The following is a 27,709-nucleotide window of genomic DNA, read 5'->3' on the forward strand; positions in this document are numbered from 1 at the left end:
ACACCCTGCATCTGACATCAGATTTGCAAGTAAACTTTGATCAACGCCGTGCTTGCAGCGCAGCTGGGAGCACCTCTTCCTGCTTGGAAAAGCAGAGAGGTGCTTTTTCAATTAGGCTGGGAACCCAGCGCTGGCTAAAGCTTTTCAAAAATGGAGCCACGTGGCTCTATTTTTGAAAACCTTCCGTCAGCGCTGGGCTCCTAGCCTGGCTGGGAACGTGTCTCTCTGCTTTTGCCATCAGGGAGAGGCGCTCCCAACCATGCTGCAAGTGTGGCGCTGACTGCATTTGACGTTGGACACGAGGTGTGGCTGTGGCACCAGGTGTGGCCCGTGAACACAGTGGCCTGGGTTCTTTGGGGGGAAAACCCACACACACAATGGTGGTTCTGCCCCTGGCTGCAGTCTGTGTAGACAATACTGAGCTAGATGAACCAATGGTCTGACTCAGTATATGGCAGCTTCCAGTGTACCTAATGTTCTGGATTTTCTGTATCAAGCAAGGGTTGGGCTGGATGGTCTATAAGGCCCCATTCAACTTTGTGATTCATGGCAGTGTTGAGGAATGTTGGCAGCTGAAGATAATGAACATCCTACACTGTTTTAAACTGGGGTTTTTTTTACCGCGCAAGAATGAACAGACATTTTAAATGGAAATCAGACTTTATCAAGCCAGGAATCTCACCAAAGCATGGTGTGTAGCCAGTTTAGTACAACTGGAAATAAGGAATTCTTTAACATGCCCAAAGAAGATATAGTGCAATAGCTGCTAACTGAGCAAAGAGGCACCTTTCAAATTGGTTTCTCTCTTATATTAAGTAGGGGTCCTTATCCAGCCCCAGCACAGCATTCCCCCAGTGGCTAATCCTTTTTTGATTGTGAGCCCTTTTGGGACAGGGAACCATTTTATTTCTTTTCCCCTGTAAACTACTTTGAGATATTTTTTGTTGAAAAACAGTCTATAAATATTCATTATTAGGTAAGTAAACTGGGGTTTTATCAAAAGCTCCATCAGACGAGTGACTCAAACAACAAATTAGGCACAACTGTTCTATATAGCAGCTATTAGGACTGTGCATTATCAGGTCCGGAATTCTGGAAATGGTCCAATACCAGCTATTCTGGAGGTTGTCAGAGATAATCTGGATCCAGAATAGGGAAGCCTTATCAGGATCCGGAGTTATCCGATACCATTCAGGGATTTCTGGAGCATTCCAGAGCTGTTATCAACATCCCAGAGCTCCAAATCCCTCCCCCCCGCCAAAACACACACACACACACCCAATGGCTGGCAGGGGGGAAACCATCTTCTGCCATCTCTTTCCTCACTTGCCTGCTCACTATTTCTTAATTTTCTTGTTAGAAGTTAGCTGATTATTTTATTTACAGTTTAAAAAAGAAACTGGTGGATTCCCTAACATTACATCACTTCCATGAGTCTTTGTGAGTACAATTTCAAGGTTACTTAAAATAATTTTAAAACCGCGAGTGGTTGGGTTCACTTGTAATTAAATACACAGAGTCTGGCCATCTTTACCTGCTTTTATGCCAGCCTCCAGAGCTCCCTTTCTAGTGAGGGGTTTTTGGGGGTGGGGGTGGGGGGCGGAGGCGGAGTTAAAGCAATTTTAGAAAACTTTCCTCATAGACTTCTATGGAAATTTTTGCTTGGGAGTAAATGGGATTTCTGAATGAAAATCTGATTCCGGATCCAGTGTTGAAATTCTGAAGAGTTCAAAGGACCCAGGACCAATATCTGTGGTTCCAGATTGGATTAGTTTCGGATCTGATCCAGAATTTGTGATGGTGCACATTTCTAGCAACTACTAACTGATCTAACTTTCATAGGAGGAAGAGTATCCTTGCCAAGGCCATATGTCTCTTGTCTTCCTCTAGGTGGAATAGAGAAGCACTGCTGAAATAAAAGCCTGCAATCTTATTTTAAAAGATACCAGATAAAGAGCACAGTTAATTCTATTGTCATTATTCTTTTGAAGGAGATTTTTTTTTACATCTAAGGGTTTTGTCTAAATGTTACAGGAAGCATAAATGTGGCACCCTGATTGTTATGGATCTTGAAAGGCAATGCCATTTATATGCTTAAATATTCTATATTTTTGCAATTTTATATAAGTAAAATTGTGTTTTAGTGTCTAAGTGTGGTTACCGAAAATATTGAATTTATGTACCTCTACTGATGTAGTTTCTTTAGTGAATTTGAAGCTAGCTTCGAATCTTTATTCACTAAATATTTTGTAAGAATTTGACCCCACTGTCAAATTGAAAATGAGCAAGGAAAAAAAATTACAATTTCATTAAAAATCATGAATTTCCATAGTACTAACTCAGTGGTTCCCAACCTGTAGTACTCCAGATGTTGTTGAACTACAACTCCCATCATTGCCAGCCACAGCTGGGAATGATGGGAATTGTAGTTCAGCAATGTTTGGAGTACTGCAGGTTGGGAACACCTGTGCTAATGCATTGACCCCCAGTGCAGCTGAAGCTAGCCATGATTAAGCCCTATTATTTTTATTTATTTATTTATTTGATTTATATACCGCCCTTCCAAAAATGGCTCAGGACGGTTTACAATTAAAACAAAGTTGTAAAACAATGAAAAGCTAAAACAAATTAAAAACAATAACACAACAATTAACAATTTAAAAACATTTTAAAACAAGAATTAAACATTGTCCCCAGCTCAAGAAGACACGCAGACTTAATATGGATGAAAAGGGCCACAACTTTATTAACTATTACACAGGCATGGCAGACTGGGACACCAGGTGATTAATCACCCTTAGAGAACAGTGCGGGCCAATAGAAGCAGGTCAGAACTCTGAAGTCCTACCCATCACCCTACTGGGCGACACACCATGGCTCGGGAATGGGCAGATATGCCCCAATCAATTCCTTCAAAGCCGACCCCCACTTCTGTAAGAGAGGATCTGGATACTTCTAGGCATTCGTCCACCCCGGACCGCGCAGCCCAAAGGTTGGAGAAGTCCTGAAGCAGGTTTCATGGCAATCATTTTCCCCATGCCACACAGGCTACAAAGGAGCGATTAACCAATCACCCTTTTTCATATCCAAGGGTGCTCACCGATATTCTAACCCTCAAATTACCACCCGGCTCACACTGTTACTGCCATTGTGGCCAACCTAACTCTAACTGCGCACCCAGAACACAGAACGGAGTAGGCGAAAAAAACCCCAACAGTGGCCAATGCGTTGGGAACAAAAAATTCCTACTCGGCCCCTTCAGGCGACCAGTCGCTAGACCCGCACTGTACCGGGGAGAGAGGGAGGGAGGAAAGAGCTCCTTCTCCTGTGACTGCCTGGCCCAACTGAAAAGAGAATGTGGCGGGGATCGGCCGATCCTGGCCGAAACCCCGCCTCTTGACCAAAAGGGCCAATTGGAACCCTTCTTGGGCCTCGTGCAGAGAAGGCTGGGTCAAATTCCCTCCCCTCTGCACAAGGCCAAGGGGGGGGAGTTAAGTGATTAAAACCCCTAAATCAAGTTAAAATTTAAAATTTAAAAAATTTAAAACCCTGAAAAGCCAGGCCAAACAAATATGTTTTAAGGGCCCTCCTGAAGGCCAACAGGGAACTCAAATTGCGGATTTCCGCAGGGAACGCATTCCACAGCTCCAGAGCAGCCACAGAGAAGGCCCGCCTCCAGGTCGCCACCAGATGAGCCGGTGGCAACTGGAGACGAACCTCCTCAGATGACCTTAATGTGCGGTGGGGATTGCACAGAAGAAGGCGCTCTCTAAGGTAACTTGGACCTAAGCCGTTCAGGGCTTTAAAGGTAATCACCAACACTTTGTATTTTGCCCGGAAACATATCGGCAGCCAGTGCAATTTTTTTAAAGCAGGCATAATATGGTCTCTCCGGGTTACCCCAGAGACCAGTTCTGGCTGCCGCATTTTGAACTAACTGAAGTTTCCGAACTACGTACAAAGGCAGCCCCACGTAGAGCGCATTGCAATAGTCAAGCCGGGAGGTTACCAGCTGGTGCACCACTGTTTTAAGGTCATCCTCCTCAAGGAATGGACGCAGCTGTCGAATCAGCCGAAACTGATAGAAAGCACTCCTGGCCATGGCCTCCACCTGAGAGACCAGGGTGAGGCCTGGGTCCAGGCGTACTCCCAAGCTGCGCACCTGCTCCTTCTGGGGGAGTGTAACCCCATCCAGCACAGGGAGAACTAACTCACCCCTCAGATTCTGAGCCCCCACCATGAGAACCTCCGTCTTGCTTGGATTCAGCTTCAATTTGTTCTCCCTCATCCAGCCCATTACTGCCTGTAGGCAGGCATTTAAAGAGTGAGTGCCATTTCCTGAAGATGAAAAGGAGAAGTAGATTTGGGTGTCATCAGCATACTGATAACACCCAGCACCAAATCTCCTGATGACTTCACCCAGCGGTTTCATGTAGATATTGAAAAGCATTGGTGACAGAATGGAGCCCTGAGGGACTCCGTATAGCAGCTCCTTCTTTGAGGAGCAACTTTCACCAAGCTCCACCATCTGGGATCTACCCGAGAGATAGGAACGGAACCACTGCAAAGCAGTGCCCCCTATTCCCAACTCCTCCAGGCGACCCTGAAGGATACCATGGTCGATGGTATCGAACGCCACCGAGAGATCCAAGAGGACCAACAGGGTCACACTCCCTCTGTCGATTCCCCGGTAAAGGTCATCCATCAGGCCGACCAAGGCTGTCTCAACCCCATAGCCCGTTCTAAAGCCAGTTTGAAATGGGTCTAGATAATCAGATTCCTCCAAAACCGCCTGGAGCTGGTTAGCCACCACCCTCTTGATTACCTTGCCCAGCCAGGGGAGATTGGAGATTGGCCTATAACTATCCATCGCTGAGGGATCCAGGGTAGGCTTCTTAAGAAGAGGTCTAACTATTGCCTCCTTCAAACAAGGAGGCACCCTACCCTCCCCCAGCGATGCATTTATGATATTAACCAGGCCATCCCCAACAATCTCTCTGCTAGATCGAAGCAGCCAGATCGGGCAAGGATCCAGAGAACAGGTGGCAGGCCGCACTGCTCCAAGCAGCTTGTCCACGTCATCAAGAGTCACAGATTGAAACTGATCCATCCTAACACTGCAAGAGGGATTGCTGGATACCTCCCTCACGGACCCTGCAGAAATAGTGGAGTCCAAGTCGGCCTGAATACAGGAGATTTTATTCGCAAAGAACCCACTAAAGGCGTCACAGCAGAGTGTCTCCGGGAACTGATTTGAGGCAGAAGGAGCAGAGATTATACTCCTCACCACCCGGGATAACTCTGCTGTACGTGAGCCCGCATACGCAATTCGCGCCGACCAAAAATGCTTTTTTGCCATGCGCACCACCATTGCATAGGTCTTCAAATGGGTTCTATGCTGCATCCTGTCAGATTCGAGCCGAGTTCTCCTCCACCTGCGTTCCAGTCGCCTACCAAGCCGCTTCATTCCCTGCAACTCCTCTGTATACCAGGGGGCCATCTTAGAAGCAGGCCTGGAGGGACGCTTAGGAGCAATAATATCTACTGCCCTGGTGAGTTCTCTATTCCACGTTCCCACCAGGGCATCAACAGAATCACCGGCCGCACCAGCATCAAAACCCTCCAAGGCCTTTTGGAAATCCTCTGGGTCCAGCAGCCTTTTTGGATGGACCATCCTAATAGGTCCGTCACCCCTGCAGGGGTGGATTGTGGCCGTAACCTTAACCAGGTAGTGATCCGGCCATGACAAAGGGGTAACCACCGGATTCCCCACCCACGGAACACCCCCCGATCCGAACAGAAGACCAAGTCCAGTGCGTGGCCGGCAACATGAGTTGGTTCAGAAATTAATTGGGATAGGCCCATAGTTGTCATGGCCGCTATGAACTCCTGAGCAGCTCCAGACAAGCCAGCCCCAAAGTGGATATTGAAGTCCCCCAGCACCAAAAGCCTGGGAGACTCCAACACCAACTCCGCGACCAGCTCCGTCAGCTCAGTTAGGGAATCAGTTGGGCAGCGGGGTGAGCGGTACACCAACAGAATCCCCAATCTATCCCTAGTTCTCAGCCTCAGAAATACACATTCAATATAGGTCAACTGTCTTACAGGGGCCCTGGTAAGGGAGATAGTATTTTTATGGACCACAGCCACTCCACACACACACCCCCGCCCTCTTCCCCTAACCTGCTCCACAACAGAGTAACCTGGAGGAAGAAGCTGAGCCCACACTGGGCCACTCGCTTCCCCCAACCAGGTCTCAGTTATACATGCCAGGTCAGCTCCCTCATCCATGATTAAATCATGAACAATTTTGGTCTTATTTTGAACCGACCTGGCATTACAGAGGAGCAAGGTCAGGCTCTGTGGGTAATTGGTGCTGCTCCCCAAGGCCTGAGAGTTGTCAGAACAGTTGGAAGTAGAAATAGTTACTAAATTACCAATTTCTCTTCCCCTGTAACGGCCAGCTGTTCTGCCAGCGCCAATTCTTCTATTTCCCACCACTACAGCAATAGCTGCTGCCAGGCGCACCCCCCGCATCCGCCCTCTCAGGAGAGCCCAAACACATCCTGTCAACTAGGCCTGGCATAACTCAGGACAATAATAAAACAACACTTAACCCCCCCAGAAAAAGAAAATCCACCCACATACAGCCCCCAGCCCTCAGTCCCACCCCCAAGGGCCAGGCCCCGAGGGCCCGGCCCCCTTTGGCGGCCAGCTTTGGCGGCCGCCTACGGGCAGGTCGCCGGCCATGCCGCCGACATGTCTTCAGCAGTATTTATAAGACTCTAAAGCTACCCAGCAGCCCCTTCTGCAACAAAGGGCTGCTGGCTGACACAGGTGTTAGTTGTCAGGCTTTCTGAAGAACAGCAGGCTGGTAGGCAGCTCCTTGTCAGGGTAAGATAGATGGAAACAGAAACCCAGGGGGCCAGATGTAAAGTCTGGGTGGTGGAGAGGGAGGGAGGAAATGTAAAGATGTAAATGTAATGTGGATGTAAATGTAAAGATGTAAAGTCTGGGTGGATGTAAATGTAAAGATGTAAAGTCTGGGTGGTGGAGGGGGAGGGAGGGAGGATTTTTGATTGATTGATTTCTATACTGCCCTTCCAAAAATGGGCCAGGGCACTTGAAGCCAGTGGAACAAGTTAGTCATTACCACCTAATGGTGCAGCGGGGAAATAACGTGTTTAGCGAGCAAGAGGTTGCTAGTTCGAATCCCTGCTGGTATAACACCTATATCGAGCAGCAGTGATATAGGAAGATGCTGAAAGGTATCATCTCATACTACGTGGAGAGATGGCAAACCCCTCCTGTATTCTACCAAAGAAAACCACATGGTTCTATCGTTGCCAGGAGTCAACACCAACTCGACGGTGCAACTTTACTTTACTTCTAGTCCCATCACTTTTGATGGGTTTGAGTCATGAGTAATTCTAGTTGCTTCAGGGCTGTTGTGTTGAAATGCTAGTATACCTCTTTAGACAGGATTTTAGTTTATGATTTTAAAGCTTCAGATTTAGAGTTTTTAATGTCTTTAAAACTTTTAAAATTATGTTAATGTAATGGTTTTATATTGTGAACCGCCCAGGGACTTTTTTTTTTAATGGGGCGGTGTATAAATGTATTAAATAAATAAATAAATAGTATTGCATTCAATAAGTCAGTTTACCTTTCTTTTTCTTTTTTTTAAAGAATCTCGGCCTTTATCAGTTCCAGTTAAAGCCATGTTGAGCTCATCTGAAAGCTGCAACAAAAGTCCCGAGGAAAGAATGAAAGAATGTATTGGAATTGTGTGGAATGCAGTTAAGCGCCTTACACTACAGGTAAGGAATATTTTAAAGCACTCAATATATTCAGAAACACCTCTACACTATTTCTCAAATTTTATTTACGTAAGGACTGATGAAGCCATACTTATGCAACTTTAAGTCTTTGTGATTTAAATGTGAAGAGAGCTGATAATAGTTCTGCACTTCTTCGTGGGCATATTTTAAAAACAGTTTATGACTGTGATCTTTCTGCAGTGTTCTATTTATGTGCATACTTTAAAGTACATATGTGCATACTTTAAAGGACATCGTAAGATCATTTGCACAGATCAGTGCTGCTTATAAAAACTAAATCACCTAAATGCCCAGTTAATTGCACCTCTTAATTAAGTGGGGTGTGTGTATGTGTGGATTCACTGGTTATTATGGGAACCACTCTACCAGGAGGGGTACAATTCCAGCATACTGCGGGTATTGGCTTCATTCCTTTCCCTCTCTACCTATGTGCAAAGGGCTCTGCTGCTATTGATGGCCTTGTTTATTTGGATCCTGACTTAAACTGGATAGTTCTAGATATCACAGTCACAAATACTCCTCTTCTTTCACCAGGAATTTTAGTAAAATGATGACACTGCATCTCTTATCAGGCATACTCACAGTACCCTTGGCATTGCCTGTCGATTAAAAATCAGACTTAACCCTGGTGTCTGATTAACAACTGGTAGCCAGCTGTGGTAGCCAGCTGTGGGAATTCACAACTCTGTCCCCAAAGCTTTGCTCTTCCCTGGAAGAATCTTGCCTTCTGCCCTTAATCAGTTATTTCACTGGCACAGGTGGACCAGCAGAGAAGGCAACTGCTTCACTCTTCTCATTGGTAGGCTGGACATAATGCCCAAGGTGTTTTTCTATTTTAAAACTGGCATTCTCAGAGTTCCATTGTCAGTTATTAAATACAGAGCTGCAAATCTAAAAATGTAAAGTTCTGTGTCAGTGATCTTAAGTCTCTAGAATCTCTTTTGGCAGCAGGACTGGGGTGTAGTGACTTACAGAACATAGATTTAATAGAATGACAAATAGAGATTAAAGAAGTAATACCGAGTTGTCAACAGATTAATTGGAGCTTTTTCATAACTTGGAATCATGGAAGGATTATACTTTTAATTGAAGTTAAAGTAAATATGTGTAGAACAAGAACACCTGGATAGTTTATTTTTTGAGCCAAGGCTGGTGGCCCTCTTTGGCTCATAATTGTATCCTGCATTACAGCTCAGTGAACTGGGATTGCTCTAAGCTGTTATGATGTCGATGAAAAATACTTCCATGCTTAACTGTAAAGGACTTTTTCTGTAACTGTTTCAGGCTTCAGAGTCTATTTTGGCAACTATAGTGTGGGGGAGGGAAGTGTTCACTTTTCATGTGTGTCTGGTACTAATAGTTGCTAAAGTCATGAAGCAACAGAAACACAATTATTTTTAATTGGTTGTTAATGTTTAGTTTCAGTGAGGATAACAAGGCATCCACATTTCTACCAAATGAGTTAATCATGAGTAATAATATGTTGAGTGCCAACCCAACAAGTCCACGTTTTCACTAATAGGTTTCAGATAAATACACTATTCTCAGAATTTTCCCTAAGTACTTTAAGGATGAACCCTTGGTTACTTGAAAATATTTGCAGCAATATTTTAAAATTGACACAATATGCACTAAATGACACTTGAAACAAATCAAAGTAAAATAGAGTACGTTTAGGAAGAGATGATGCTGGTGTGGCATGAAAAGCTGGTCAGAATATCTACATATACACACACAGTATTCTTAATACTGCAGAGAAATCTACAGTGAAAAAACCACAAATGCGAATACGCCTATATCTGTTAGGACCTGCAAAAAAGGACTGAAAAAGCTGGTGCTGCCAGTTGCTAGAGATGATGGTGGGAGAAATGTCAGTCTCTCCACCTCTCTCATTCTCTCTCACTCCAGCTGTTAACGGCTGGTTCTGTGTTCTGTGGTTCTGTGCTCAGTGTTCTGTGCTCAGTGTTAAGGCTTCCCTTCTGGAAGAGTGCGCCAACAAAAACAAATTGGGCAATGCAGGTGACCTTCTTCAGGGCAGATTTGTTAGCTCCTAGGGCTGGCTGGCTTTCTTTCTTTCTTTCTTTCTTTCTTTCTTTCTTTCTTTCTTTCTTTCTTTCTCTATCTATCCAACATACTTTTATACCGCCCAAAACTTACGTCTTGGGCAGTTTACAGCAGAACAAAATAAATGACAACAAAAAATTAAAACATTAGCTAACACAATAAATGACAACAAAAAAATCATTAGTTAAAATAAATGACAGCATTAGTTAAAATACATTTGTTAAAATAAATGACAGCAGAAAAATTAAAACATTATAACAATTTAAACATTTTAAAACAATGTTTTAAAACAATGTTAAACCTACTAAAACAGTATGCGTCTTTAACTGATGCGTCTTTAAAGATTTTTTAAAAATTGTCAGAGATGAAGAGGCCCTTATTTTTGTAGGGAGCGCATTCCAAAACTTTGGGACAGCAGCGGAGAAGGCCCATCCTTGAGTAGCCACCAGACGAGCTGGTGGCAACTGCAGACGGATCTCTCCTGAAGATCTCAATGGGTGGTGGGGGTCACGACGAAAAAGAAAATACCCAGGGCCCAAGCTGTTTAGGACTTTATAGGTAATATTATTTATTTCTTTATTTATTTAGTGCATTTTTATACCGCCCTAACCCAAGGTCTCAGGGCGGTTCACAACAAATGAAAACAAAACATTAAAATCAATTAAATATTAAGAACACCTTAAAACAAATCAATAAATAATCCAAAATTTAAAAAGTTACAAAGTTACAAAGCTAAAAGGCCTGAGTAAAAAGATTAGACACTTTTAAAAAGCCACTAGAGATGGGGAGACTCTTATTCCCACGGGAAGCGCGTTCCAAAGTCTTGGGGTGACAACAGAGAAGGCCCGTTCCTGGGTGGCCACCAGACAACATGAAGGTAGCCACAGACGAGCCTCCCCTGATGTACGCAGTGGACGATGGGAATCATGCAGAAGAAGATGCTCTCTTAAGTACCGTGGGCCTAAGCTGTTTAGGGCTTTATAGGTTATAACCAGCACTTTGTATTTTGCCTGGAAACTTATTGGCAGCCAGTGCAACTCCTGTAATATAGGAGTAATATGGTCTCTTCCAGATGACCCGGAGACCAACTTGGCTGCCGCATTTTGTACTTATTGTAGTTTCCGGACTCCATACAAAGGCAGCCCCACATAGAGTGCATTGAAGTAATCAAGTCTGGAGGTTACCAACAAGTGTACTACTGTTTTGAGATCATGAACCTCAAGGAACAGATGCAGCTGGTGTATCAACTGAAGCTGATAGAAAGCGCTTCTGGCCACTGTGTTAACCTGGGGAACCAGGGAAAGGTGTGGATCCAGAAGCACTCCCAAACTGCATACCCGTTCCTTCTGAAGAAGTGTGACCCCATCTAGAACAGGTAGATCAATATCGCTTCCCAAGTAATAACCAGCACCTTGTATTTTGCCCGTAAACATATCGGCAGCCAGTGTAGCTCTTTCAATACAGGAGTAATATGGTCTCTCTGAGATGACTCAGAGACCAACCTGGCTGCCGCATTCTGAACCAGCTGTAGTTTCGAGACCACATACAAAGGCATGCTCACATAGCATGCACTGCAGTAATCCAGTCTGGAGGTTACCAGCATATGTACGTACCACTGTTCTGAGGACATTATCTCAAGAAATGGATGCAGCAGGCGTATCGGCCAAAGCTGATAGAAGGCACCTCTGGCCACTGCTTCGACCTGGGAGATCAGGGAAAGACTCAGATCCAGAAGCACCCCTAGACTGCGTACCTGTTCCTTGTGGAGAAGTGTGACCCCATCAAGAACAGGAAGTTCAAACTTATCTCCTGAGTTCTGACCCTACACAATGAGTACCTCTGTCTTATCTGGATTCAGTCTCAGTTTGTTACCTCTCATCCAGCCCATCACTGCCTCCAGGCAGGCATTTAGGGAGGTTATGCCTTCTCCTGATGATGTTGACATGGAGCAATAGATTTGGGTGTCATCAGCATACTGATAGCACCCTGCACCAAATCTCCTAATGATCTCTCCCAGCAATTTCATGTAGATGTTAAACAACACTGGAGACAATACAGAGCCCTGAGGGACACCATACAAAAGTTCAGATTTTGAAGAACTGAAGGGCTTTTGAAGGGCTTGGCACAATGCTATGACCCAGATGTTGCCAGTTGCTGGAGATAATGTGAAGGGAAGTGCCTTGGACTCCGGTTTTTGCCCACATTATTTCACTACTATTAAAATATATTACTTGTAATGTATTATTATATTATTACTATTCTTTATGTACCATGTTACAGCATAAGAGTTCTTAAAGTGCTTTACATGGAAAAAGAATAATAAAACAAGGATGGTCCTCGGTCCCCAAAGGGCTCACAGTCTAAAAAGGAATACAAGGTAGACACCAGCGACGGTCACCAAAGAGATGCTGCACTGTGGCCGATTAGGGCCAGTTGCTCTTCCACTGCTTAATCTAATCACCACTTTTGAAAAGTGCCTCTTTATCTCTCTAGTTAGCAGGGGTGAAGTAGTGAATATATAATAAAACTTTTTGTAGCTATCTTTCAGAACAGACTGTATAAACACCTTGGATGCTCATTTAAATCTTAGCTGATACAAGGGAAGCCAGTCCTCTATCTGTAATCTGTAATATCAGAGCCAGTCCTCTATCTGTAATCTGGGGACAGTCACACTGACCTCCTTTTCAGGTGTGTTGTAAAAATTGCTGATATAATGTAACTGAAGTGCTTTGGGGGAGAAAGCATATACATTCTAAATAATAATTGAATTCTGTCAGACTCCCAGGAGACGAGGTGGGCTCCTAGCCTTTCTTGAACTCCAGAATGACTGGAGCAACCCCAAAAAGGTCAGCTTCATGAACAGCCATGGAAGATTAGCTTGTCACCTGATTGCTCCTCCTGGCTTGTTGCATTCAGCCAGTTCCCTCTCCTGGAGAACTCCTGGCTCCCATACTCAGAAGCAGCCCCTCCTCATCAGCTGCCTTGTCTTTAAATACCCCAGTGCAGAGCTGACAGGGCTTAAAACCTACTTCCAGCCCCGCCCCCTTCCTGACCTTGCTTCCTGTTTCCTGCCACACCCAACCTAGCTGCCTTCCTAGAGCTGTTTCCTGCAGCTCTCCCTGCCTTACCCTCTCAACTCCACTGGGATCCAACCACCCTGGGCCCTTCTCATCCCCACTGCCCCCTAAACGAAAGCCTCAGAGGAGGGATGCCTCACCCTTCTCCAGCCTCCACAGGGCCATCCAAGTGACCTGGTAACATGGCATCCCGACAAATTCTGTATAATTCTTTACCCTCTTAAAAGTTCCCTGTTGTGCAACTTCAAACTGATCTAAATAAAATCACTATGGAAATGAGTACAGTTTTGATGTATTATGTAACATATAATACATGTTATATTCCTCTTCTGATTTTGAAGGCCATATGTTATTAGACTGTTGCATAGCAAGCACAGTCCTTAATATAATCAAAATAGGAGGTGATTCTATTTCAAGAATTTGTAATAATTCCTTGTCTTTAACTCACAAGTATGTTCAGTATTGGCAAAAGAACACGTTGCTACCAAAACTGAAATACGATCCTTGAAACAGAAAGGATGTTGCCATGGAAAAATGAAGTAACACTCAGTGCAGCTGTGATGCATTAATGAATAGGATATTTTTTTTAAAGATCATTTGTGTTTGGTGTGGCTTAGAGGGTCCCAACCAGATGGTTTCCATGAACAGGATCTGACCCCCAGCTTGAGGACTTCTTACTGGCAAATTACTTCATTTTCTTTCCCTTAGATTGTCAGATCCTTACATTAATGTAAGATTTACTGCTGCAGATTTATATTCAGTTATATAAATCAGTCACTTTTCACATTAAATTCACAATTTTAGACATACAGTTTAATAGTTATTTTTAAAGTGTAAAAAGATTTATTTGATAGTTTTGATATACAGTATGCTATTGATATAACTTTAAGAGGACAGGAATTTTAAGATATTCAGATTACATATATTTTAAAACATTATTCCTATCAATAAAGTGATCTGTGATACATTTTTATTTAATCCAATAACTAATAACATTTTTAGAAGTACTCTTCCTTTATTTTACTATAATTTACTTTAGGATAGATTTTTCCAAAGGACATAGTCATAGACTCTGTGGAACTTGGTGGATGAGGCCAGCCCCAGGTCCCCTTTTGTCCATCCCCATCATGAGTTCAGGCTGAAGTATGAGGCTGAGCCTGCTTCCTTTCCCTTTCAACTCTGAGGTCAACACAGGAGTTTTACTTAGAGCAGGGGTCCTCAAACTTCAGTCCCTAGGTGATGTTGGTCTCTAACTCCCATCATCCCCAACAACAGTTGCTTTTGGCTGTATTGGCTATAGCTGTGGTTGATGGCAATTGTAGTCCAAGAACATTTGGGAACCTAAATTTGAGAACCCTTGTCTCAACAGTCCCACTTGGTAAACTGTGGTCATTCCCTAAGTCCAAGGTGCTCTGGGCCCCGTACTAGGTTCAGTGCTTACGGCGTATCTCTGAACCCACTGTGGATTTGCAGCAGGTTGCCTACTTCCCTTCAACCCCGTGATCTTTAAGCTCTCAGTAAGCCAGGGCTTTCTTGCAAATTTACAAATAGCTAATACAAGGGTGTGAACTGGACCAGAGCCTTTATCTCTGATGTGCATTTAAAGAAAACATTGCAGTGATATGTTTGTTTGTTTGTTTATTACATTTATCAACTGCCCAATCCGAAGGCTCTGGGCGGTGTACAACAAGTTTAAAAAGACACAAAAACACATACCATTTAAAACAAAGTGCTCAAAACAATATGAAAACAATTTTAAAACAATTCAAAACCATTTAAAATGAATTAAAATACTTTAAAAACAATTAGAAAACCTTGGAAGGCCAGTCTAAACAAGTAAGTTTTTAGGGCTCTCTTAAAGGCTGACAGTGATCCTAAACTGCAGATATCTGCCAGGAGTGCATTCAATATGCCAGGACAGCTACAGAAGGCCCGGTTCCGAGTCACCACCAGATGAACTGGTGGTAACTGGAGATGGACCTCTCCAGATTGCCTCAATGTGTGATGGGGAACATACAGAAGAAGCTGCTTTTTAAGTAGACTAGACCCAAGCCGTTCAGGGTTTTAAAGGTAATAACCAGCACTTTGTATATCGCTTGTAAACATATCGGCAGCCAGTGCAATTTTTTTAAAGCAGGCATAATATGGTCTCTCCGGGTTACCCCAGAGACCAGTTCTGGCTGCCGCATTTTGAACTAACTGAAGTTTCCGAACTACATACAAAGGCAGACCCATGTAGAGCGCATTGCAATAGTTGAGCCTGGAGGTTACCAGCAGATGCACCACTGTTTTGAGATCATTCCCTTCAAGGAATGGACGCAGCTGTTGAATCAGCCGAAGTTGATAGAAAGTGCTCCTGGCTATAGCCTCCACCTGAGATACCAGGGTGAAGCCTGGATCCAAGAGCACTCCCAAGCTGCATACCTGTTCTTTCTGGGTTTGTATGGGGTTATCCAGCACAGGAAGATCTAACTCATCCCTCAAATTCCAAACCCCCACAATGAGCACCTCCATCTTGCTTGGGTTCAGCTTCAATTTGTTATCCCTCATCCAGCCCATTCCTGCCCGTACGCAGGCATTTAGGGAGTGAATGCCATTTCCTGATGATGAGGAAGAGGAGGCGGAGGAGAAATCAATTTGGGTGTCATTAACATACTGATAACACCCTGCACCAAATATCCTGATGACTTCATCCAGCAGTTTCATGTAAATGTTATGGAAATGGAAATAGTATTCTTATGGACCACAGCCACTCCACCCCCCACCCACCCACTTCCCCAGCCTGCTCCACAACAGAGTAGCCTGGTAGAAGAACCTAGGCCCAAACTGGGCCACTAGTCTCTTCCATCCAGGTCTGTTATACAAGCCAGGTTGGCTCCCTTATCCATGGTCAAGTCATGGATTATTTTGGTCTTATTCTGAACCGACCTGGCATTGCAAGGAGCAAGGCTAGGTTCTGTGGGAAGTTGGAGCTGCTCCCCAAGGCCAGAATGCTGACAAGGCAGCTGGAAGTTGAAACAGTTACTAAATTACTAGTTTCACTTCCCCTGTAAAGGCCAGCTGCTCTGCCAACACCAATTCTTCTATTCCCCACTACAACAGTAATAGCTGCCCCAGAGCTGCCGGACGCACCTCCCGCATCACCCTGCCTAAGAGAACCCAAACACATTACAACAAAAGGCTTGGCTCAACCCAATAAAAGGAGAATTAACAAAATTCAACCCAGACCTCCAACCCTACTTTAATATAACTCTCCCCCCCCACCAGATCCCAGTCCCACACTGAAGGCCCGGCACCAAAGGCCGGCCCCCTGCATGCTGTCCGTCAGCTACACCTCCGGTGCGCCGAGTTCCAATTTATGCTCCCAAGAACTCCAGAAATCTCCCTTTCCCGAGAGATCTCTGGTCCTCAGGGACAGGTGAAAACAGTCAATCACTCAGGTAGAAGGCACAGGTGGAAAAGGAGAGCAATCAACCTGCAAGCGGGCTTGTCTTCAGAAGGTCCGGGGCTGCAAAGGCAAACCTCCTTATGTGGAGGAGTACTTAAAAATGGCACCCTGCACCTGCAGTCCGAAGTGGTCAGTTTATTCTACCACCTCATTCTGCTGCATTTGCATGGTTATCATGTTTATTATATAGGGATTTGATATTATTTTTGAGTTATATAAAAGAAAGCTTGCTATAAAGTGATAATCCATTTAGTATACAGACATTAAAAACTGTGTTGCACAATCTAACTATCATAGCTGTTCCACAAATTGTAAATGAACAAAAAAAAATATTCTTCCATTGCAAACATCTTTGCAGTGGGTTTTTGAATATATAAACCTGTGAAATCTGTAAGATACACAGTTTATTTTCCAGCTTAAAATTTATCCTGTACAGTTGGATCAATAAATACTTATCAAAGATGTAATTAGCTTTGTCTTTCAACTTCAGATAGCTCTAAAATTGGAAACAAACACAGACTGCATGCAGCAATGTATTTATTTTTGTAAATTTGAGTTAGATTTATCTACAGTAAATCTTTGTCAGCTTGTCTAAGCAAAACTGAAATAAAGATGACTATCTAGGCGGTGTTTATTGTGAAGGCAAATTATTTAGAATGTTTCAATTTTGCACATCTTTTTTTTGGCGGGAGGGGTGCCTTTGTAAAGCTATATAGTGGGGGCAGGGTAAGAGTCAGTTTATTGGCCCCAGAGACACCTCAGTGATGTGTGGACACAAATTGTAATCTACCATTTTAAAAATTCCACCTTACGCTATGGACAGAAAATGTACCAAATGGGACTATTTACCAGCAGAGCAACTATCGTCTGAAATTTAATAGTCATTTGCATAGTTTGCTTGTAAGTTGATAAGAAAGGGCAGCATACATTTAGCCCCTTGGTTTGGATTTATTCATTTATTTTGAGACTCTTCATTATTCTGTCATGTTCATAAACAGTCTTGAAATCCTAAAACTGCTGCAGTAAAGATGCTACTAAATTTCCATTAAAATTCATGTGGTTTCCCCTAGCACTGCTTGTATTCAAAAATAATCCAAGTTAGTTAAGAAATAATAACAAGTTAATTATTTTTGTATTCAAAAATAATCCAAGTTAATTGAGAAAGAAACTTGGATCCTTAGTCAAGAATAAATTATGAAGATTAAATATACCTGCACATTTGATTTTTTTTCATACATCATCTAGTAGGTGAGGCCTGTCATTGACCAGGAAAAGTCATTTTGCCGATATTACACTTGAAGGAAAATTCAAGAAATTAAATTTATCTAGTAGGTTAAGTGGTGCAGTGGGGGAATGCTTGACTAACAAGCAGAAGGTTGCCGTTTCGAATCCCCACTGGTACTATATTGGGCAGCAGCAATATAGGAACATGCTGAAAGGCATCATCTCATACTGCGCAGGAGGAGGCAATGGTAAACCCCTTCCATATTCTATCAAAAAAAATCACAGGGCTCTGTGGGTGCCAGGAGTCAAAATCGACTTGATGGCACACTTTACCTTTAGTAGTTTTTTTTTTAATTAATGTGCTTGCAAAAGGGAAGTAAGAGAACAATTTGAAATTTGTAGGATTTCAACTTCAAAAATTATTCGTTTTAATATTTAATAATAATAATTGAATAATGACCATATGTGGTAAATTTTAATCATAGTAAATTTGAATCTGAGAAAGATTCAAATTTACTCTTGTGCATAATATTGTTTTGGAATTATTGAGGGTTAAAAATCTGTTGAGAACAATAACAGTTAAAATATATTATATTCAGAATTTCTTCTAAAAGGAAAAAAAAAGCATAGTCTATTGTAAAAAATAGTGCATGCAGCTAATTTATGTGGCAGGGCTGTTCCTGAAAAAATTTGATCTGGATCATGATCCATTCATCGGGAAGTATGACTTTATTTCGCACAAATCAGTTAACCAATTCTTCAAAAGATATAATAGGTTTTGCATCCTTTTATTTTACATATGAAAGTTGAATTTGAATGGGTTTTTTGTTTTTGACAAGGAGGATAATATTGGAAATGGGGCAGTTATAAGTAAGTGAGATATCAGTGGGATGAATAAGTAACATTTGCAGCACCGGGCATGAAGAAGAAATATTTGATCACTAAAAGCACAGAATCTTACATACAGGAGAACCTCATTTCTGTGGGGGTTCCATTCCCCGGGGGAGGGGGATTGCAGATAGCGAGGTATTAAAGTCTATGTACATTGGGGTTAGATTTCTGGACTTAGAAAATTTGCCAAAAATCAACCCCAAAACAAGAAAACAGAAATAATAAGTTCCCTACTGTGCTCCAGAGGCCCTCTGGTGTCCAAGGAGTGCCCCCCACAAGTTGAAAAGTTGCCAAAATTTGGCAGAAAATCATGGGCTTTTTGCCAGTTTAAAGAAAGAAGAAGCCATAAAATGGTTCCCAGACTCAAAATGGAAGCCGTAAATACGTTAAATAAAATAATCTCCAAGGTCATTTCCAGCCACCCTCATGTATTTACACAAGTTTAACCCCTTTTTTCCTTGGGTGTCCATTACTCGACCACGGATATGCGAAACTGTGGATGACACATCCACGGATAATGAGGTTCTCCTGTATAGTGTGTGCACACTTTCAGACACATTTCCCTTAATGAAGACCTGAAGCTTCTGTTAGCTGGGTTTTGCTTCTTAAAACATAAACATGAAAGTTAAATTTCCTGGGATTCTGCGCTAGTTATCACATTCCATGTTTACATAATTCCAGAAGAAAAACGGTACTAGTAGTATGTGGTTTGGGCAATAATGAGCAATATTTGGATAGGAGTTATACCTTGATCTGGATCGAGATCTGTTGCACTCATAAGAGTGGGTACTGCACCTGCGCCGGACCATTTGGGCAGAACTGACTAGTTCCTTGGCGTGCCCAGCCCTGCCCCTTGCAAGTGGTGTATTCTGTTGATTTTGGCGGGCTGGCGCTTATCACCTCAGTTCTTTTCTGACCACCATTGTGTCAGCAGCTCGGATGGATAGCTCCTCAGGAAAAAAAAAATGCTGTGGAGGAGGCACAGATAGTCTCTTTTAAAACCTCTTGACTTGGACTTCACCAACCTTACTCTAAATGTTTTAAAACACGAACACACACACAGATGGGAATTTTGGCGACAACCTCTGATAGTAGGATGGATTAACATGGCATTCAATTGGAACAGACTTCTGATGATGGCACTCGAGTAGCCCTAAATTTATTCTTCCATTTGCTATCACTATGGATTTTAAAAAAAAATTAAACAGTGTCTCCACTGTAATGTGCAGCTTCTCTCAGTGGACAATCACTACCTCTGTCTCCTTTGCTTGGGAAAGGAACACAATACTTCTACTTGTAAAATATGCCTGACCATTCCCCACTAGACTAGAAAAAATAGAGCCCTACACTTGCTGGCAGCTATCTACAACCATGAGCTATGTCCCGACACACCAATGCCCAGATCGCCGGTCAGTGCGCCTGTGTCATCGATATTGAGCATGGTGTCAGTGTTGAGGATGGCGGAGGGGCAGTCTAAATCCTTGACTCGAAGTGGCATGGTGTTGAGCGTCAGTACACCATTCAAGACGCCCAAGACTCCTTCCAACTGGACGCATCAGAAGTGGCACAAATCTCGACACTGAGATTTCAATGTTGAAGGAATTTCCCCTCCCAAAAAAACTTTGGGAAAAGAGCATGAAACCAACATGGAAGAGACGGAGCTGTATCCCAAGTGAAACCTTCGCCTTCGGGTTGCCAGTCTGCACTGGAGGCTTCTGTCGGTCGCCCAGAGACTCCAAAAGTTGTGGAGCTTGACTCCTCAATGCACACGTCTCAAAGCCCAGCACCGACATCGACCTTGATATCAACCCCTCGATGTCAAGATCACTTCTTGTCACTGGCTGAAACACCTTTGCAGTCTCCTTCTCCACCAACCTTAGGTTGCAGCAAGGACTGGCATCTTCACATTCCCTGATTACTTTTGGCATAGAAGCTGACGACGAAAATATGGAAGCTAGTTTGAGACCTGGCAATGCCCAACATCTCCTGATCAACATCTGCTGGACTCTAATGAAAGTACTCCATTGGCATTGAACTTTTATGGTTTTCTAAGCCAAGGACTCAATGGAGAAGAGGACAGTGCATCCATGACCCGAAGACACCTGGGACTTCACCTTCATGGACTTGTCTTTTTACACAATCAGTCTCTTAGGCCTTCCAACCCATTCATTCGATGCCAAGCCATGCTTCTACAATGCAAACTTCTAGCCCTCATCCCTGAAGGGGCCCAAGAGACTATGTAGCCACCCAAGGACTGGTATGTGAAGGAGGCTGGTGAAGGAGGCTGGGGTGATGCTTTGCAAGAACAACGGAGATCTTCCTAGTCTTCCATATGATTACTATGAGTACAAGCTATGGAAAGCCCGTCGTCAGCCCCCTGCAACTATGGTTCCCATAGCAACCCAAGTTATGCCACCAAGAGTAGATGCTACTACAGCCTCCCAAGGAAAGGTCAAGCTTTCCTGTATGTCAGTGCAGACGATAGAGGTTCCCAAGAGCCATCCAGTAAAGAGCCAACCTACACAAACAGTGGTTCTGGATACAACCTCCTTTACAATGCAAACAGTGCCAAGGAAGAAGCGTTCTGCATCCACAGGTGTGAGAACAGTTATACTGACAGATGATTATGACTTGGATTCCTCTAGCTCTAGCATAGACTCCTCTGATCATCCAGATGACCACCCATTAAAATAGTTCTGGGCACGAATGTATCTCAAAATAAGGAGATGCACTCTTATCACTGCCGGATTGGTGAGATGGCAATGGCCCTAGGCTTGGAACTAAGAAAGCAGATGCAAGATGTGGATGACCCTGTCTATAACTTCCTTAACTCGGCAGCCACCACACAGCCCGTGCATTTACCTATGCTCCCTGTGATCTCTAAGGCTGCCAAGGCTGCATGGGAAGTTCCGCAAACTTCGGCTCCTACCTCGAAGCACTTGGAAAATCTATATAGAATCCAGGGGGAGGACAATGATATTTTTTGGTGAAACATCCATCCCCAAACTCTGTTGTGGTTGATTGCACGTCTTCTTCCAAGACAGGCAGGAGACACACCACTCCTGGAGACAAGGAAGGTCATAAACTGGATGTGATGGGGCAAAAAATATACTCTACTACCTGTTTAGCATTCACGAAGATAGCAAACTTTACAGCCTGTTTTGCTAAGTACACATACTCCCTGTGGCATACACTTTTCACTGAATAAGCCAATTTATTGCCAGAGGAGTTTCTGGCCAAGTTCAGTGATGTACACACCACTTCTAACCAGGCAGCATCTGAGCAGCTCCAAGCATCTGGTGGAGACCGAGTCCTGCTCCTTGGCAACTGCAATCACCCTCCAGTCCACTGTCTTCCAACAGGACATGAAGGATAGAGTAGAAGCTCTGCCATTTGATGGAAAGGGTTTGTTTTGTGAGACCACAGACTCCACCATGGAGTCCATAAAGAAATCTGAGTTCACAGCAAAAACTTTCATGGCATCTTCTCAGTCCTACTCTTCAAAATATCACTCGTACAATAGGAGACAGTACTACAACAAGCTATCTGACAAGAAATACTTCCATAAGCCATACTAACGCTACAGTAGGAAGCCTTTTAACCTAAAGGCCAGAACATCGCAAGACCCACGCCCAAAAACTACTGAGTCGGGCAAACATATTTGATCACAAGGTCAGTCCATCAAAACACCTCATCCAAGAGCCATCACCATCAACGCTGTACAGACATTCCATCTTAGCTGCCTCCAGCATCAGGCTGTCAAGTCATGCCTTCACATGGCACAACATAATATCAGATCGTCGGGTCCTTCACATAGTACAGACGGGCTATGCAATAGAATTCAAAACCCTACCATCATTCAATGGGATCAAGTACACGCCAGTATCCCAACTGTTGATGACAGCTCAAATCCTCTTGGACAAAGGGGTGATATCGCCAGTTCGGTGGACAGATCAATGGCAGGGTTTTTACTTTCACTATTTCCAGGTTCCCAAGTAGGATGGGGGACTACAGCCAATCATAGATCTGTGATGGTTGGAACTTTACGTGCACAAATTTCATATGGTGACTTTGCAAAGCATCCTTCATGTGGAGGAATGGTTTGCAGTGTTGCACCTCTGAGATGTGTACTTCCACATAGGGGCTCCAAAGCAGCCACAGGAAGTACCTCAGGTTCACGGTGGGGAACCAGATCTATCAGTACAATGTCATTCTGTTTGGATTGGTGACAGCACCCCATGTATTTACAAAATGCATGGCCTTGATAATAGCTCCCCTTCAGTCATGAGGGTTGATGGTCTTTCCATCTCTTGACAACTGGCTCCTAGTGGGAAGAAGAAGAGATGAGTTAGCTTCGCATGTCTTGACAGTCCTCAACCTGTTGAGGACCTGGGTGAGCAGGTCAACTGGATGAAATCCAGTCTGGAGCCAGTGAAATAGATAGACTACATCGGTGCAGTGTTGGATGTAAAAGCAAAATGGGCATTCTTGCTGCCAGGAGTACCCTTTCAGGTGCCTCAACTGACAGCCTGGGTCACAACAGATGCTTCCCTACAAGGCTGGGGAGCCCACTGCAGAGATATCCAAGCACAAGGACGGTGGTCTCTGCACCAGCACCAACTGCACACAAACCTTTTAGAGCTACCAGCAGTCTTTCAAGTGCTAAAGTCCTTCCAGCCATCCCTGACAGGCAAAGTGGTTCATATCTGTTTAGACAACACCATGGCGATTGTGTATTTAAACCACCAGGGCGGAATGGTGTCCCACTCCCTTTGCATACTAAGCCTGCATATTTGGAACTGGAACATAGTACAACAAATTATGTTGATAGGCATTCACATCAACGGAGTAGAGAGAGAATACCTTAGCAGATCTCCTAAGCAGGTCACAACTCTGCGGGTGCTCACAGTACCTCCAGGTGCTGTTCAGAGACTGGGGGACACCGGAGATTGACCTATTTGCAACATTGATGAACAAGAAGTGCTCCCAGTTTTTCTCAAGAGCCGGCATCAGCAACAACTTGAGAGGGGATGCCTTCCAATACAGCTGGGGTCAGAGATTTCTCTATATTTCGCCCCTTTACCCTCTTTTGAAAAGGCTACAGGCAAAGATACTACAAGAATCTGTAGATTGCATTTTGATTGCTCTATGGTGGCCATGACAGCCATGGTTTCAACAGGCACTCAAACTGTCGAAGGGTCACCACACACGGCTACCTCAACATGAGGATCTCTGAATACAGGAGGGCAGGCAAATCTGCCACCCTGATTTGAAAACACTGAGCCTGACTGCTTGGAGGATAGGCTGCTGAGCAATATACTTCTGAATGACAAGACGAAGTCAACTTGCATTAACTATGACAGCAAGTATGAGCCCCTGGTGGCGCAGTGGTAAAACTGCCGCCCTGTAACCAGAAGGTTACAAGTTCGATCCTGACCAAGGGCTCAAGGTTGACTCAGCCTTCCATCCTTCCGAGGTCGGTAAAATGAGTACCCAGAATGTTGGGGGGCAATATGCTAAATCATTGTAAACCGCTTAGAGAGCTCCGGCTATAGAGCGGTATATAAATGTAAGTGCTATTGCTATTGCTATTGCTAAGTAGAAGCGCTTCAGGACGTGTGCACAAAAACATGACTTTCTGCTTCATGCTGCATCCATTTGACAAGTGTAATTGTACCTCATGGATCTGAAGCAGCAGAAGTTGACCAACATTTCCATAAAGGTACATCTGGCAGCCATTTCTGCCCACCCTTCCAGCTGGGACAGAAAGTTGGTTTTCTTGCATCTGGAGTCCAAGAGATTCATGAAAGAGTTGAACAACCTCTATCAACTTATTAGGTGGCCCACCAAACAATGGAGTCTTTCCCTTGTTCGATCAGCCTTAATGGACCCTGCCCCCTTTGAGCCTATGATGATGGCTCAACCTAAAATTGTGACATTGAAAATGGCCTTTCTATTGGCCATAACTTCAGCTCAGAGAGTAAGAGAACTAAATGCCCTACGCATTGATATTCCTTATACGAAGTTCCATCTAGACAAAGGAGTGCTTCACCTGGGCCCAGATTTTAGGCGTAAAATTGTTGCAGAATTTCACACCAACAGTGACATTGTCTTACCTACCTTCTTCCGGAATCCCACAACAGCTCTGGAATGGTCACTGCATTCCCTGGACAGTGCACTCCTGTTCTATCTGCATCTGACAAAGCCCTACAGAAAGATGAAGTGCTTCTTTGTAGGTTACAAAGGCAAAGCGAAGAGTTGCCATATTTCGATACAAAGACGTACCCACTGGGTAGTGGAATTGATCTTTCTGACATACAAATACTATCAAGTAAAGCTCCTGAAATCTGTATGGACTCACTCCACCAGAGCTTATGTTAACTCTGCTGCCAAGATGGCTGGCATTAAACTCAGAGACATCTGCATGGCAGTGACTTGGTCTTTTGAGCAAACCTTTGTTAAGCATTATGCATTGGACCTTCATTCTGCAGCACAGGCCAATTTTGGGAGGGGTGTGCTGAAAAGGGTCTTACCTTAGCATACTACACCCACCTCCAGACTGACAGCTTGTTAATCACCCACTCTTATGAGTGCAATGAATCACGATCCAGATAAACAGGTTGCTCACCTGTAACTTATGATCTGGAAGTGATCTATTACAGTCATAAGACCTTCCCACCGGCCCCACTGCAGTATGTGTAGTAACAAAACATATGTAGCACAGAGTACAACCTACCTTGTGGAACACTGCTATGGACCTGAGCAATAAGTGAGTCCAAATGTCAGTCCTTCAAGAACTGAGGAGATAAGTGCCAGCCCGCCCAAATCAACAAAATGCACCACGTGCAAGGGGCAGGGCTGGGTACGTCAAGGAGCTAGTCAATTCTGCCCAAATGGTCCCACACAGGTGCAGTACCCACTCTTATGACTGCAACAGATCACTTCCAGATCATAAGTTACAAGTGAACGACCTGTTTTTATGTCTGTTGAGAATAATGCCAGGCATTGTAATGCACATCAGTCTCTGCAGTTTACAAAGTAAAGGAGTAGTGACTGAAAATAACAGAATACAAGCTACTAGTTGGCTTGTGCTAAGAAAAGATAAACTGTAAATGGAAGAAGACTTTCTTTTGTTTTCATTTTTGCAAGTACACTTCCAGGACTCAGTCACCTCTCTTAGAAAGAGGTGTGGAAAGACAGATACATGTTCAGCTTTTGTGCCACCAACATATTTCTGTACAAGTTTGTAGGCTAAAATAACACCTCTTTAGGTGTGACTTGTTTGGAAACATAAATTACCAAAACACAAACCACCTGCTGCTGTTTGCCTTTGCTTTCTGTTTTAATTCATGAGTTGTAGAAATATTTGTAACCAACTTTGATTCTTCTTCTTGTATGATATTTAGGTGTAGGGATATAACAAACACATCTTAAAGTCTGTTTATGAGATTCCTTTTATGGATTTGTTTTTGTTTTTCAGCTTGAAGTACAGTCCTGCTGTGTGTTTATTCCAAATGACAGTCTTCCATCTCCCAGTACAATGGTGTCTGGTGATATTCCTGGAACTGTTCGTAGTTGGTATCATGGGCAGGCCAGTATGCCTGGAACACTTATCCTTTGCTTACCCCAGATAAAAATTATGAGTGCTGGCCACAAGTACATGGAGCCCCTGCAAGAGATTCCCTTTGTTGTGCAAAGACCAATTATTGAAGAAGGTAGAGTACAATACATTCTAAAAGAGGACATTTTATTATATGATCAGCTTTTTCTATGTGAAGATTTTAGTGTGGTGGAAACCTGCTCAAAAATATTTGTATACATTTTCTTTTATTTTTGTAACTGTTTTCTTTTGTGATGAATTTCAGCTGCTTGAATAATTTCTCATTTGCCATCTTAATTGTTTGATTCTATCTTCACTAGAGAGTCACTGTCCCTGCTAACTGAGCAAAGGGGCACCTTTTTAAAGTGATGATTCTCTTTATTGATCAGGGGGAGAGCAACTGGCCCTATCCATCTCCAGCACAGCAGTCCTCCAGCGGCTGTTGCAGGTGTCTATCTTATGTTTCTTTTTAAAGATTGTGAACCCTTTGGGGACAGGGAACCATTTATTTGTTATATCTACCTACCTACCTACCTATCCCGCTTTGGGAACTTCTTTTGAAAAGTGGCATATAAATATTTGTCGTATTGGTACATCAGTTCATTTCATTATACAATTCAAAATGTTTGATTCTTTGAAGCCCTTCATGATGTGGCTCCTTCTGAGATAGTATGAAAGCTTCTCTTCTTTTGACAATTCATCTATGATGATCTCCTGCTCTGTCCATTATTTTTGCCCATTTTCCTTTTGGCATGGAATGCTTTTTCAGGAAGTATTAATAATTCTCTTTTAAAAAAAACTGTTAAACTCTTTTTTAATTTCCTGTTTCATAAGAAACAGTCATAAGACTGTTATTTTTTTACTATTTGCTTTTCAGTATATTTGCAATGATGGCCTGCTGAAGGCCATTTAATGAGTTTGTGACTGTGGTAAGACTAAATTGAGTGCTTCATAGCTCTTATAGATGTGAGTTACAGTGTATAACTGTTCTAGAATAACAAAGTAATTTTTCTGCAGTATTAATAGTGTTTTGTTTTTCCCCCTATAAATGTATACTTTCAGTATAAGTTGGTTAAGTATTATAACATGGCAGCATTTGAACTCTGTTTTTTGTGCTAAATTTAGAAATGCTAGTTCTAAATGGGACATTCCCAATAAATGTGGTAAGTTTCATGAATGAGAATGTATGAATTATTAGATGCAGTCCTTCTCTATTCTAGACAAAACACTTCATTCATTTCTTGAACTAGTCATATGTTTACTGTAGATAGTGCTTCCTGAATACCTCGTTGCTAGTCCCAGAGAAACAACTCATTTCCCTCAATCAGTCAAACGTACTCCATCCCACCTGTACAGTGAAGAGTCCTGAACCCGAATGCCAGGATGCGAGATCACCCTTCCGCCCAAGGCGGTGACCGCTCTACCAGTCTCCCTGTTCACTTTCTTACATGCCCTATTAAATCACAGCGGGAGCCCCCTGGCCCCTCCAGTTCAGCTGTGGAAGCAGGTTGTGGAGTGACTGGGCAGACTGGAGGCAACTGGTGCCACAACTGGCCTGCTTGCT

At 43.4% G+C, this 27,709-nt stretch overlaps 1 protein-coding gene across 13 annotated transcripts in view; it reads left to right on the plus strand.

The window, feature by feature from the left end:
• VPS13B (vacuolar protein sorting 13 homolog B) overlaps positions 1-27,709 on the plus strand; it is a 714,157-nt gene that overhangs the window by 305,639 nt on the left and 380,809 nt on the right. For 12 of the 13 annotated variants that reach the window (XR_008306070.1, XM_053245162.1, XM_053245160.1 and 9 more), the window contains 2 exons: positions 7,690-7,820; positions 26,026-26,260. Coding sequence is in view for 12 of the 13 variants with exons in the window: in XM_053245162.1 (XP_053101137.1) it covers positions 7,690-7,820; positions 26,026-26,260 (366 nt within the window). In the remaining variant the exon portion in view is untranslated. Of the gene's footprint in view, positions 1-7,689; positions 7,821-8,599; positions 8,705-26,025; positions 26,261-27,709 lie in introns of those variants that run through there. The other variant, XM_053245163.1, reaches the window with a different exon arrangement.

This window comes from Hemicordylus capensis, chromosome 4 (genome assembly GCF_027244095.1).
Source record: "Hemicordylus capensis ecotype Gifberg chromosome 4, rHemCap1.1.pri, whole genome shotgun sequence".
In the NCBI taxonomy this organism is placed as follows: Eukaryota; Metazoa; Chordata; class Lepidosauria; order Squamata; family Cordylidae; genus Hemicordylus; species Hemicordylus capensis.